The sequence below is a fragment of the Egretta garzetta genome, unplaced genomic scaffold (assembly GCF_000687185.1).
Source record: "Egretta garzetta isolate BGI_Z169 unplaced genomic scaffold, ASM68718v1 scaffold151, whole genome shotgun sequence".
Lineage (NCBI taxonomy): Eukaryota > Metazoa > Chordata > Aves > Pelecaniformes > Ardeidae > Egretta > Egretta garzetta.
Genome location: NW_009258615.1, coordinates 2,603,435 through 2,616,679, shown reverse-complemented (window position 1 = coordinate 2,616,679; position 13,245 = coordinate 2,603,435). Strand labels below are relative to the sequence as shown.

The 13,245-nt window shown below is 41.2% G+C and overlaps 1 protein-coding gene across 1 annotated transcript; it reads left to right on the top strand.

The window, feature by feature from the left end:
* The first annotated feature begins 374 nt into the window (after positions 1 to 374).
* On the top strand, positions 375 to 9,773 carry QDPR (quinoid dihydropteridine reductase). The gene is made up of 6 exons (XM_035903460.1): positions 375 to 410; positions 1,126 to 1,261; positions 2,881 to 3,021; positions 5,473 to 5,581; positions 6,991 to 7,074; positions 9,033 to 9,773. The coding sequence occupies exons 1-6, from the start codon at positions 375 to 377 to the stop codon at positions 9,136 to 9,138; spliced, it is 612 nt and encodes a 203-aa protein (XP_035759353.1). The 3' UTR covers positions 9,139 to 9,773.
* Positions 9,774 to 13,245: the final 3,472 nt, after the last annotated feature.

The window sequence follows — 13,245 nt, the reverse complement described above, 5'->3', positions numbered from 1 at the left end:
TCCAGGCACGGAGCCGCCGCTGAGGGGCCCGGCCGGTGGCCGTCCTGCTGGCTCTGTCAACCCGGGGATCCTAGCTTCTGCTCGTCGCTGCTGCTTATTTATTTTTTTCTTTTCCCCCCTGTAATTTCCTTTTAACTGCATGCATGCGTGAATGTGCGGAAAGAGCTTGATCTGGGATTTTGGAGGTTCAGCATGTAAGGTGGTTTTGCATTATTTTTCTTTTTGGTGACTTGAGAAGTTGCGGACTGAATCGGATGAGTATAATGAAGATGGATTAGGACATCTTAAAATGGAACACTTTCTAATGCCCTGACTCTTAAACGTGCTGTGTATAGGGAGCTGGTATACTCAACGCATGCAGACCCTAAGCCCCGATGGCATCCCTAGAGAATGCACTGGTTTCCACAAAGGTAAATATGGGAGAATATCTACACAACTCTTAAGGCTTTTAAAGAGTAATATAGAATGTTTGCAGCATATTTTTGAATGCTGAGTCTTTGTGAAAACCAGTGGATTTTTTTCTTTTTTTTGAGAGATTGTTTGCCTTTCACTTTGGCAGAGAGAATTTGTAGCAAATAAATTCATTACCAACTGTGAAGTCTTATATTTGAAAGAGAAAAAGATACTGGATATCTACAAGTATAGAAACGCAAGTCTAGGGGCCAGGCTCCAGCTGATGGTTGAGGTCTAGCTAGAAGCAGTAAGAAGCCTAATCTTTAGTTGTTCATTTCTTGCACTGTCATCAAAAATGACACCATTAGCCCTGGTCAGACCTAGAGTTTCATTTCATTTCCCGTGTTAAACAGCACCATTCCCAGAGAAGAACCTGTCAAAAAGTAAGCCACAAATAAAAATTTTTATTAATGATATAGGTAAGGGCCAGATCTTTCAGTCCCGCTCAAATCAGTTATTTCCAGTGACATCATGTACTGTATGGTCTGACTTTCATCAGTCTGACTCACCTGTAGTTATCTTTCAAAACAATTATTTTCTTTTGAGTTCATAGATCATAAATGTTAATTTTCTGCAGCTGTTTAAATTGCTTTGTGTTGTGTTACTCTGCTACAAAACTGGAAAAAAGTAACTTTTAAGGCAGTCTTGATATTTACTCCTTTACCTTATCAGACCACTGTTTTCAATGTGTCTTTGTTCTGTGTATTGAAGGTGACAGCGGAGGTTGGAAAACTTCTCGGTGAAGAAAAGGTGGATGCAATCTTGTGTGTAGCAGGAGGATGGGCTGGAGGCAGCGCCAAAGCTAAATGTAAGCCTTTGGTACATGTGTACTAGTGAGCACATGAATGAAATCTGAGAGGCAGCCTTAAAAATCATGGTAATAAAGATATTTGAGATCATCTTTCATCTCGAGTCCAGAAGAGGACATGAGCTTAAAAGAACAAAATAGCTCAGTCACAATGCTTCTTAGTGCTTTTCTGTATTTCTCCTGTCTGTTAAATTTGCACAGCACTTGGTATTCTCAGTAGTGCTTTTCAATGCGCCACTTTTCATCAGAAAAAGCCAGTTTTCGTGAGAAAAAGCTTGATGCACTTTATGCGTTTTTATCTATGAACTAACTTTTGCTGAGGTTGCCTGTGTCAGGCAAGTTACATGAGGCCGTGGCTGGGTAGAAGCATCGGTGTTGGTCCCTAATTCATTGCCTTATGCGTAAAACCTCAGTTGCCTCCTGCAGTTTTCTGAGCCGTTACTGTGCAGTACAGTATTGGAAGGAGCTGTCTAATGATCTGAGATTGTGCTACAAGAAAAAGCCTTCAGTTTAAAAAAGCTTTTAAACATGTAATATTCAGAATGAAGTTTTATACTTTACCCAGTAGTGCAGAGCTACAATGAAAAAAAACCACCTTGTTTTCTGTCTGGAGTAAATCTGGTAAAATGACCTTTTCAGAACCCCTTCCAGTTTGGACATTACAGGCAAAGATTTCTTTTTAAAGAGAGACAGTATGGGAAGGCAATACATGCTTACTCCACAGTGGCCCTATATTAGCTTGTTATTAGTGTGCACTGTATTTTAAATAAGATGATTTATCATAACAACAACTTACAGAGGTGTTATTGGTAGGGTAGCAGGACATCTTGGTGTAGGTGGTTGGCTTATGTCACAGAGTTACTTATGCTCATTCCATACTGTGTTAGTAACTAAAATCTTTGATGTGGCTAGGTTTTTGTTCTTCTTTTCCCATGCAGATATTGATAATAAAAAACAATGGTGAAAGTTCAGGTTTTGCTTTCATTTGAAGTTACTGGTATACCTCTCCTGGTAGGCTTCCTTACCAGAGCTTGCATTCCAGTGTGTAGGGCCACTGGACAGTGCAGCCTCGTGCATCTTGTCAGATTGTTTCTTGGTTTATGAAGTAATCTGGTGATAAATATTTTCTGTTCAACTCCTTTATCTCTCGGAGTCTTCTATCCACATACCAATGGAGCGTAGCTCTTTTGCAGCCAGTGAGGGAGTTATGGAAAGAGGCAGATCGTGCTGCTACAAGGTGAGATGAGGCTAATGTGAGGGTTTTGAGATCCCTGACTGAAATTGAAGGAACTCTTGCAGGAGTTTCAAGAACTTGGAAATCTCTGAACTGTTAGTGGAGAGCTAATGGAACTATCTCGTGTTTGGGTTTTTTTTCTTATTGGTAGTGAGAAAGCAGGTAATTGCCTAGAATATACGCTGTAGAGCTGGGACTCAGAGCCCAAAGAGAAGGGAGACACAAAAGACATAACTGGTATTTTATCCAATGTGGAAGTAGAATATGGTGGAAAGCTTGTTTTCGTAGTCCTGTTGTATAGTGCTGTTGCATTCTGTGATGGTAAGGAAATTAGAGTTAGAAGTCTTCTGTCTTTTAGTTAACTCTTCATTCTCTTCCTAACCAGCTTTGTACAAAAATTGTGATCTGATGTGGAAGCAGAGCATTTGGACATCCACTATTTCCAGCCACCTAGCCACAAAACATCTGAAAGAAGGCGGCCTCTTGACTTTGACAGGAGCTCAAGCTGCTTTATCTGGAACTCCAGGTAAAATGCAATGCATGATAACTGCTGGGTCATCAACAGTTGTAGCTCTCTGTTAGTCTGAGCGTTCTTGACTGTGAAGCAACAGGGTCACTCCCCAGTTTCTTGACATCTGCTACAAATGGAAAATTGCTGCTGAAACGCTGAAGGAAAGTGTAACTTTCCAGGTAGCAATACCGAATCTCTTGAAGCTGGAGTGCAAATGGATAGAATCAGTATTTAAATAACATTTGACATGCATTGGTGAAATGTACTTGGCTAATGCATGATACAGTAAAAAAATTTTGGAAAATAATGAAGAACAGAAGCATACAGCAAGCTGTAAGTACAGTGCTTAATAAAGTTAGATCTCCTGTTTGTGTTCTGAAAGGCAGAGTCCTTAATTGCCCAATTTTTCCATTGGTGATGACTCAGCTGATTCTGTTAAATGTGCTTGTCCTGTTCATGTTCCGATTCCAGTCTACATTTGCTTCAGACCTAGATAAGCTTGTTGACCTTTGGCTTTGCCCTCTATTAGCTATTTAATACAAACTTTATTCAGTTTTTTTTAATCTCACTCCTTGCCGTGTTGGTCTACATGGAAGAAGAAATCTGGGAGCAATTTAAAATGAAGAAAAAAGGCACCGACCTACAGGCCCAGAGGCAGGGAGAGGAAAGTTTGAGACAAATACTCTTATTTCCCAATCTTTTATTAGTGTGACCTCAACAATATTTTGATGAGACATAGATGCTAAAATTTTAAAATGTAATATAAAATTTGTGAATATTATTGAAAGCTGTGTCTGAAACTGTTAAGGAAATATATGCTGTATTTTCTAGTTAATGATTTATCTTCTATGTTTGCAGCTGTGTCTGGCATAGACCAAAGATGAAAGGCTTATTTTGTGAGAATAAGCAGATGAATAATTTACTGTGTACTACTAACTGACCATACACAAATGAAAAAATGAGAACTCTGGCAAACTTTCATGTTGTTTTTTGTTTGGGTGGTTTTGGGAGGTAAGGACTGCAACACAGGAAGCAAAGTGATTTGCTTTTGTGTTTTGAACTAGCTGGTTTCAAGTAGTCTGGATTTTTCTGAAAAACACAGCAGTGCTTTGGGCAAACACATGCAATTGTTAGGCTTGTTAATACCAACCGTTATGGAAGGAACTTTTTTCTTTCTTTTTCCATCTTTTTCTTGTTTGCCGTGAGCGTGATTTTTCTTTTCCCATGTGAAAATGTTGACTTGCATAATGCAAATTGAAGACTACTGAGAATTACAGAGTTACAGAAGCAGTCTAACAGTGATGGCTAAGAAATGTAGAAGCATGAAGAGGTTTAAGAAGAGTTGGAATCTTTGGTTTAGTTGAGACAGAGGGGAACAGGATAGAGATGCAAATATTTTTATTGTAACAATAAAATAAGTTAGCTACTGCTGCCCATGATTCCTCATAGTAAAAATGGATGTTGTAAAATGTGTCTAATTGAATATAATGGAAACACTTCTGCAATGCAAAACTAGCTTTGTCGCTTTCACAGAATCATAGAATCCTTTGGGCTAGAAGAGACCTCTTAAAGGTCATCTAGCCCAACCCTGCTGCAGTGAGCAGGGAAATCTTCAGCCAGATCAGGTAACTTTGGTACAAAATACTTCCTCAGGAACATTGGAAAGGGGTTGTGTAGTTACATGGATGGGTAGAAAGGCATCCAGTTGTAGCAGACAAAATACATTTATTTTTTCTTGTGTGCTTGATCTGTGTCTAGTCTGCTTGGCAGATACATACCATGAGACATCTTGGATCTATAGCACCCTGACTGTGTACCTGGCCAGTCTGCCTTCTGCTCTCGTTCCTGTTGCTCTTACACTGCTAAGTACTGTCTGCTTAGAAAGCAACAGTGTTTAGGAAGAAGTTTGCTTTACCTGTGGGTTACCTAGTACTTTTATACCATCAGGGGGCTTTTTTTGTCATTTTCTCCAAAGGGCCTGTCAGACTTGGGATGCTGACCAAGCAAATGACAGTTCTTAAGAGAGTTGAGCTGTGTCTGTCTGGCTCCAAACCTGCAAATACCTTAGTCGTATGATTGAAATTAATGGAGGATCACCTCGTCTATGAGCATCTCCATACTCACTCTGTTAGATTTGTAAGGCTAGTCATGTAGGCCCCATCCTTCAGGGTACATCTGGGTACATTAACTAAATATACTTAACTCAGTAAGCTGCTTATTTCTGTAGTGCTGAGTAAACTGTGTTCTGTGATGGTTTCTGGATGCCTAGTAAGAGCTTTTTGGTTTTTCTTTTTTCCTTTTTTCTTTTAATATGTATGTTTTGATAAATTTTAAAAGTCTTGATTTTCTTCTGGCTGTGGTAAGTGGTCTTAATATTCATCAAACAATCTTGAGTTTCTATAATACTACTGATGATATTGAGAGCTGTTTTGATTGTGCTCTAATTTGCCTGTTTTTAATTGTCAGGGATGATTGGCTATGGCATGGCCAAAGGAGCAGTGCATCAGCTTTGTCAGAGTTTAGGTGGTGCCAATAGTGGCTTGCCGTCTGGTTCTGCTGCTGTTGCCATTTTACCGTAAGTGATTGTATAGTAGCCTCTACCTGTGGTGTTTTATTTAATTACTGCTGTAGCCTAGAGTCACATGGATATGCTTGTGATGTCCTGTGCACAGTACACAAACAGCTTCTCAGGCCTACTTACTGTTTCACAGGGAAAGGAGGCATGTTGAATGTATGAACAAAATGATATGCGAGTCACCTGAAAAATGATGATTAAATTATTTTCCTTTCCTTTGCAAAACAGTAGTGGATGTTAGGATTAAAATTTATTCACTTTTAACCAGTTTAGCCATAGCAATGCATTCATGTATGATTATTTTTTTTTTCCCCAGTACAGACAGAACTTTGAAAATTAGATGAGTTGTTCAGCACAGTTTTAGACTTAGCTGTGTGATAATAGTAAAGGAAAGGATTACTTCACAAGTTTTGAATTGGTTAAAGATGCTGCTTCATAGTAGGCTGCATATCTATGCTTGATCAGTAAAACTGGGTCACTTTGAGGTCTGCAAAAAGAAAAAGTTTAGCTTATATTTGCCTGTCACAGCGTTCTTTTTGATAAGGAAAGCTAGTAAAAAGTGGATGGCCTAGTTGGTCTTTGCTATGTCTAAATTTATCAGTTCTACTGCAAAACTTAAGTATTTTTCTTGCCAGGTCCATATCTAGTTCAGGACCCGAAACTTAAGTCTTCTATAGGGATCTGGAGCGCTACTTGAATTCTCCCTGCTTTGTTTTCCTCATATATATACTCTTAGGTGCCCTTCTTCAGGTCAGAGATCAACGGCATTAAAAGTCTTTGGATAATTGACAGCACCTTCTACAGAGCCTTACAGACAGGCAGATACCAGGGTCACTGGACTTCTAGGCATCCTGCACTTGCATAGTTCTTATGCAAAACTCTTCTTGAGTGAATTTTTGAGAGCGTAATTATACCTTGGATTGTCAACAGCATCTCAGTAGGGGAGTTGTGAAAAATTCGCCCCTTAATATCATTGTACGTAGCATAAATATGTATCATCAAAGGCAAAACTTCCTGTGCTTGTGCGCTTAATCGCTGCATTTGCAGCTGGCATGAGGCTCTCTGAAAGCACGGGTGTAGTGCGTCTGTGCTGTGCAGTACGTGTGAACGAGGGTGTTGCTGCTGTTCCCTGCCTGCATGAGAGAGACTGGAAGGGAGCTGTGGCTAAGTGGTTGACCTAATGGGCTGGATGTCTTCAGTGAGGCGGGAAGGTGAGGGGTTACAGGTTGGAGCCTTTTATATATGTGGAAACTGATGGCTATATGCTGTTAACGTGTGTAGGGGATGCAAGGGAAATCCATACCACGTGGTATAAAAGTCAAGCATATGTTACAGCGGTGAATAGAAGCAGGTGGCACTCATCAGGAACATGATGTAGAAATAAAATGCTTATCTTTTTTTAATCACAGGGTTACCTTAGATACACCAGCAAACAGGAAATCAATGCCAGATGCAGATTTCAGCTCCTGGACGCCCTTAGAATTCATTGCTGAGTGAGTATCTGTGTGATGACTAAGTAGTTCCTCACCGTCCCTCTTGCTGCTGCCTCTTACTGCATGTTCTTTCTAAATAGCTGTCTTGGATTTGGGTGTTTTTTTCCTTCTGCCATCCCTGCATTGTGTGTTTCTAAATCACATTAGGTTTATTGCCCAGGCTTCTTAACTGGAGAAAATTAGCCCAACTCCATCAACTTCAGCATCTCTGCACCAGTTATTCCAACAAGGGAGATAGCCTTAAGCAATTGGAAGCCAGAGAATCTCATAAAGCCTGCAGACAAATTAAATTGCAGACAGTAGATGCGGGAGACAGTAGCCTGGCTTAAAGGTAAACTGCAGATAGGCATGTAAACTTTGGTGGTTTGGTTTTTTTTTTTCCCTTTTAAACAGTCTTCACTGCCCAGTCTGTGGTGTGTTAGTTCAGTTCTCACAGCTGGCAAAATTCCTGCTCTTGTTTAGAAAAATTCAGTCAAGATTGGTTTTTTTGTTGTTTTCCATCACCCGCAAAGGCTTGTCCTGAGCAATGTTGCAAAATGCTGAAACTTCATCTGTAGCTTAGGTAACAGCAGGCTGAGGTTCTAAGGCTTTACCGTTTCTCATTCCTCCCAGTTAGAGAAGGCGCAGGCCAGGTGCTGCCTTGGGAGATGTGGTGGGGAGTAGCAAAGGCTCTGCTGAGGGTGAGCTGTCAAAAGGAAGAAAATAAGTACACAGCTGTCCTGCCTCTTTGAGGAAAACCACAGATGAGTTTACATTTTTAAAGTATTTTAGAACTGACGCTGAAATTGCATTTATCTATTGTTAATTGTTCAGGGAGATGTTTAGTTCTGACATTAGATTTCCTTCTTGTGATTTTTTTTTTAAGTTGGACGTCAGAGTGGGAAATGTTTTTTGTTGCAAGAAGCCTTTGCAGCTGTTTGATGTGGCTCTTTAAAAGGGCCCCATTAATTTAATTTAATTGGCCTAAAAATGTTCAAAAAAAGACCTTTAATTTATTGTGCTCTAGCTACTGCTTGACCAGATGTTGTGGTTTTACAAATTCATTTTTTAAATTTTAACTTCTTAAGTATTTTTTCCTTATGGGAGCATTAGGTTGACTGGTTTGTTTTGTTTCTTGGGTTCTAGTTTACTGAACTTTAAATCCAGCTTTGAAAACTGAAAATCTCCCTGGCTGTGGGAGAAAACCACCCAGTGTTGCTAAGTGTTGGTAACATCTGCATCTTGGGAAGGGTGTGGGAAATCTTTTCTTTTACAGCACTTTAATTTTGTGCCCTGGAGGCTGTTGTGTCAGACAGCAGGACATTCCAACACGGTAGTGGCTGTGTTGGCAATATTGGAAGGGTTGATGGACCTGAAAAATACACTGTGCTTTCTGTATTATATTTTGAGTAAAGAGTTTGTATTATACTCTGATAAGGAGCGTTCGGCTGTGCTGCCTAGAATAAGTGCATCTCACTTGGCACTATTTTGGAAGTCTTAAGGTTTTCTGTGCTTCTGCTGAGACCACTTCCATGGTTAAATAAGAGTTATCATGGCCTGTTGGCAGAGTAATGGGTTTAGCAACTTGTTAGTTTAGCCCTAAGTCCGTGTTTCTGATATATAGGCAACTTAAGTAGCCTCTGCTTCCCCTTTTCAAAACTGTTTTCTAAACTTTGAAAAAACTTGCCGCTTTGGCTTGCCAGTTTTAAGCTCCTAGCCTCTTCCTTTGAGGTGTTCTGACAATCCTGTATGCATACTGTAAAGCCCTATGGATTTCTCTGGGCCTTTCTCCAGCTCTGAGGGTTTGAATCCAGTGCGCATTGCCAGTTTGCAACATACATAGAAATCACTGGAGAGGGCTATAGGAAAAGGAAAAAAAAAAGAGTAATAGACTTTATTTTATGCTGCCTGTCAATATACCTGATAGTAGTATTTGTTTCCTCCTCCTCACCCTGTTTTATCCATTTATTTTAAAACAGAACCTTTTTTGACTGGATAACAGGAAAGAATCGACCAAACTCGGGGAGTCTAATCCAGGTGATAACTACAGGAGGGAAGACTGAACTAGTTGCGGCACATCTTTGATGTCAGTCACTTAAGAAGGTGAAACTTCAGCAAAAGAGAAGCTATGGAAAATCTGCCAGTATAATTTGGATGGCCTTCTGTGCCCTGTGATCATAGTTATGGCATTAATGGAACCAGATTTCGAGTAATATTTCTGTGCTGTCAGTTGTGAGCTATCAGCATTTGTTTACCAACAAGTATCAAGTATTTGTCTCTAAATGAAAGTTGCAGGCTTTAAAGTTCAGAGATGTCCCCATTCTGAGCATTGTATGTTGACTTACCTGTTCTCTCTGACATGGGAGTTGTGCTTAATTATGTCATGTAATCACGTATATAATGGCTGGATTGTTTTCTCAGTCTGTTTCTGGCAATTTATTATGAATCTTTTGGTAGTCCGTCTGTTGTCTTCTGTGAATGCAACCTCACCCTGCGTATTATGTTGGCTGTAATTATAGGAAATGTTACAGTTGTATGTAATGTCCTGGTCTTCTAACATTTCTCATGTCAATGTTCCACTTGGGTTAATGGACCTATATAGAGATTGCTCACTTAAGGAGGAGGAGTTCCTAATTTGCCTTACAGTTTACAAGCTGCTATCAGGCCTATGGTTGTAGGATAAAAGAGTCATTCTGCCAAATTATTAGTATGTCTTTGGGTTAGTCGTAAGGGTTCTTGGCTTTTTGAAAAAGTAAAGTGCTATAAAGAAGTGCTAGAAAAAGCCTACACACACTTCTATTTGAATATGGAACTTTTTCTGCTAAATAAATGTATTGTTTTATGTACTGGGCTGTCTCCACTGTAATCCAAATATTTGGATGACATTTTAATCACTTTAACTGGACTTGCAGTTCAGTTAGGGCAAGGAGTTCATTCTTATTTCCTTCGGATCATGCTGTGTAAAATACATTTCTGTGGTAGAGGTGCAGAAGAGCTATGAGCCCCAGGCCTCCAGCCAGAGAAAATGTTTTCTTTAATCCGGCTGTGTTATGTGGAAACATAGTTTGGTTGTAAAGTGACAGTATTGCCTATCTGGGCACAGGCTTACATGGAATTGGTACTGTCAGGTTTTTTTTGGAACATCTTGAAAACAACTGAACATGCAAAGTTGTGTGTGCGTTCTCTCTATGCGCATTTCTTTTTTTTTTTTTTTTTTTTTTTTTTAAATTAACATCAGGGTTGTGTTGGGGAAGGATTTACTGCTGTGAGTCAGGAAACGTTTCCTCCCTTTCCACCAGGAAAAGCTCACAGATGCCTAATGTTACTTTTAATATGGTGATATGGCTGCACGATCACCTCTTTTGGTATGACTGTCCCTGTACTCGTTTTGTTCTGCTGGGTGTAGAGGGGAATTTTTGTCCTGTCCAACCAGTCAAGAACTGTTAATTCATGAAGCTGCTTTTGATTTAAGTGGAAGACTGGCAGCCATGCTCTTTGGCCAGCAATTTCTACAGGTGAAGAGTATAGACAAAAACTGCAAGGCACTGATAAGGAATGAAACAGTAAGGTGTGACTCAATTATTCTGGATAAGGGAAGAGCTATTGTACCACACATTGGCATGACTTGAAGGCCTCCCTCTGCCGAGCTGTAGCTGGATTTCTGAGTTGCTTTCAGGTTGCTGTGTTTTGTCTTTTTTCAAACATCTATTGAACTGTGTCTGGGGAGCTCCCGGAAGAGCAGATCGAACTCTTGAATGGTGAAGGGAGCACAGCTGGGATTCCAGATGTGCATTTCTGCAGCTGTGTGAGAGCACGGGGCCAAGGACCGAGCAGACTGTAAGGCTCATGGATATTTTTACAGAACTTGCTGTGGCAGAAGCTGTTAATGCAGCAAATGGGACTGAGATGAGCAGAGAATCTTGTATTTGCTAAGGGCTACAGGGACTTTTCAGGCATCTTTTATAGATGATGTGCATATACATTGACCTTAATGTTCTTATTAATAACCTGGTGAAAAAGGCAAATGGCTGATCACTGGTCATGTGGAATTCAGTTGAAGGTTGTGACTAACCAACACTGAGTGTATACAGAAGGAAAGAGGGAAACCAGGTTTAAATTTTGGTAGAGAACAAAAGGTCAGAAAAAGACAGTGCAGTGCAACCCATCCATTTGGGAAGCCAGACTGATTCCTCCTCCTTCACTAGAAAGACCTGATGGTCCTGGTATGAAAACCTGACGCAAGTCTGTGGTTCTGACCTAGATACCTCAGATACACTCTGCCAGCATCAACTAGAGAGAGGGCCTCAAAAAATGGGGAGGTGTTGACGCTACGTGGAGGAGAGGGTCACCAAGCTTGTGGAGTCTCAGCCTGGGTGATTTTCTCACTCCGTGGCACACCGCATGAACGCACTGCACAGGTCTAGCAGCAGAACGGCTGTGCTGGGGCAGTGTTGAATGGCCCCCCCAGCCGCTCCGGGCTGCTGTGGGGCTGCAGCTCTAGCTCCGGTGCCGCTTCAGTGTCTCACGGGTCTGCTGTGCATATCCTGACTGCTGCTCTTGCCCAGGTAATTAATGAAAGGCTGTGGTGTAAGGCAAAGTAGCTGTATAACTGCATGAGATGGAGGAAATCCACGTTGAATGGGGCATGAATGTAGCAACAGGAATGTTGTCCTGAACTGAGCTTTCCTTCTTCCACTCTTGCTTGAAGGGTGAAGAACGGTAGAAGACACGAGCGATTTCTCTGTCCCATAAAAAGCATCTACCCCCGCATCCTCATTCAATTTGTACTGGTGCCTGCTGGCTAAGAAGCGGTAATACAGCTGTTGGAAAAAATAATACATTGACTGTAGCAATGTAGGAGGGGTGAAACATGCTGACTGGGCAGTGGTGAATGGTGTTATAATTGTGAATGGAGGACTGCTGACTGGATTATTTCATCAATTGCAGGTATGAGCAGAAAGAGATGAAAACGGCATTGCTGAAGCTTGAGAGTGAGACGGAAGGTGTTGGCAAGCCTATGTCAAGCTTGCTGCTAGAGGTGAGGGATTTAACCTGGGGAGTTTGATGGGAAAGAGGCTTTATGTGACCAGCTTCATCCCGTGTCTCTACAGACTATGTTCCAGTCAAGTAATTGCTTAGGGGGAAAAAAGCCACCCTGACGCTGCAAACATCTGGGTTGCCTGGCTCCTTCAGCAGGCTGAGCTCTGTTGGTGCTGCAGTGAGGAGAGCTGTAGTCCATGGGAAGTGCAGGGAGTTAATCTGTACTAACCGGGCACCCACACCCCTGGGGACCAGAGGTCCCGTGTGAAGGTTTGCACAGAACCAGAGTGGTTTGGGTTGGAAGGGACCTCTGAAGATCACCTGGTCCAACCCCCCGGCTGTGGGCAGGGACACCTTAGCACTTCTTACAGAAATGCAGTCCCTGATGAATTGCCGCTCCAGTTTTGTTGAGAACCCCTGAATGGTTCAGCACATTTCACTGTTTATATGGCACCATCAACAACAATGTAATACTGCAGAAGTAGAAAGCTTATCCTCCTTTAAGGAATGCACTATTTATTCATTTCTTACACATACTAAGCAGCTGAATTTACCATTTTTTTATTTAGGACAACTGGTGTCATATTAAGAATTCAGGTGCATAGATCCAATTCAGTAAGGCACTTTTCTATACACCCTTTTGAAGATGCATACTACTGTTTACTAAGGAAAGAGATCGGTGAGGTCTGGGGAGAAATAAAACGCAAATCGTGCCACGCCAATCAGTCCTGCTCTTACACTCTAACCCATTTGTGCTTAGCATGCTGGCTTTTGCAGGAGCAGCAGTCTGCCCCTTGTTCTTAGAAAAGGGATGTTTTCAGACCTGAGCCAATGTGTCTTTGAACAGATGATGTATTTACATGCATAGGTGTACACCTGTACATCCACCTACATAGGTGCAGTTCCCCCAAACTGGGGTGGCTGTTACACGTAGCATCAGATACAAATGTGCAGAGACAAAATATGTCTGCCGTAATGCCGTGGCAGCAGGGACAGGTCCATTTTGTACGAGTATTTTTTTCTCCTACAGATTTAGGAAAAGTAGATTTTAATAAAGCGCAAGCAAGTATAAAAGAGACTTGTCCAAAGACCTCTGAATACCGGGGAAGAAGCTGATTTTGACATTTTGGGCTGTGGTGGGTTGACCCTGGC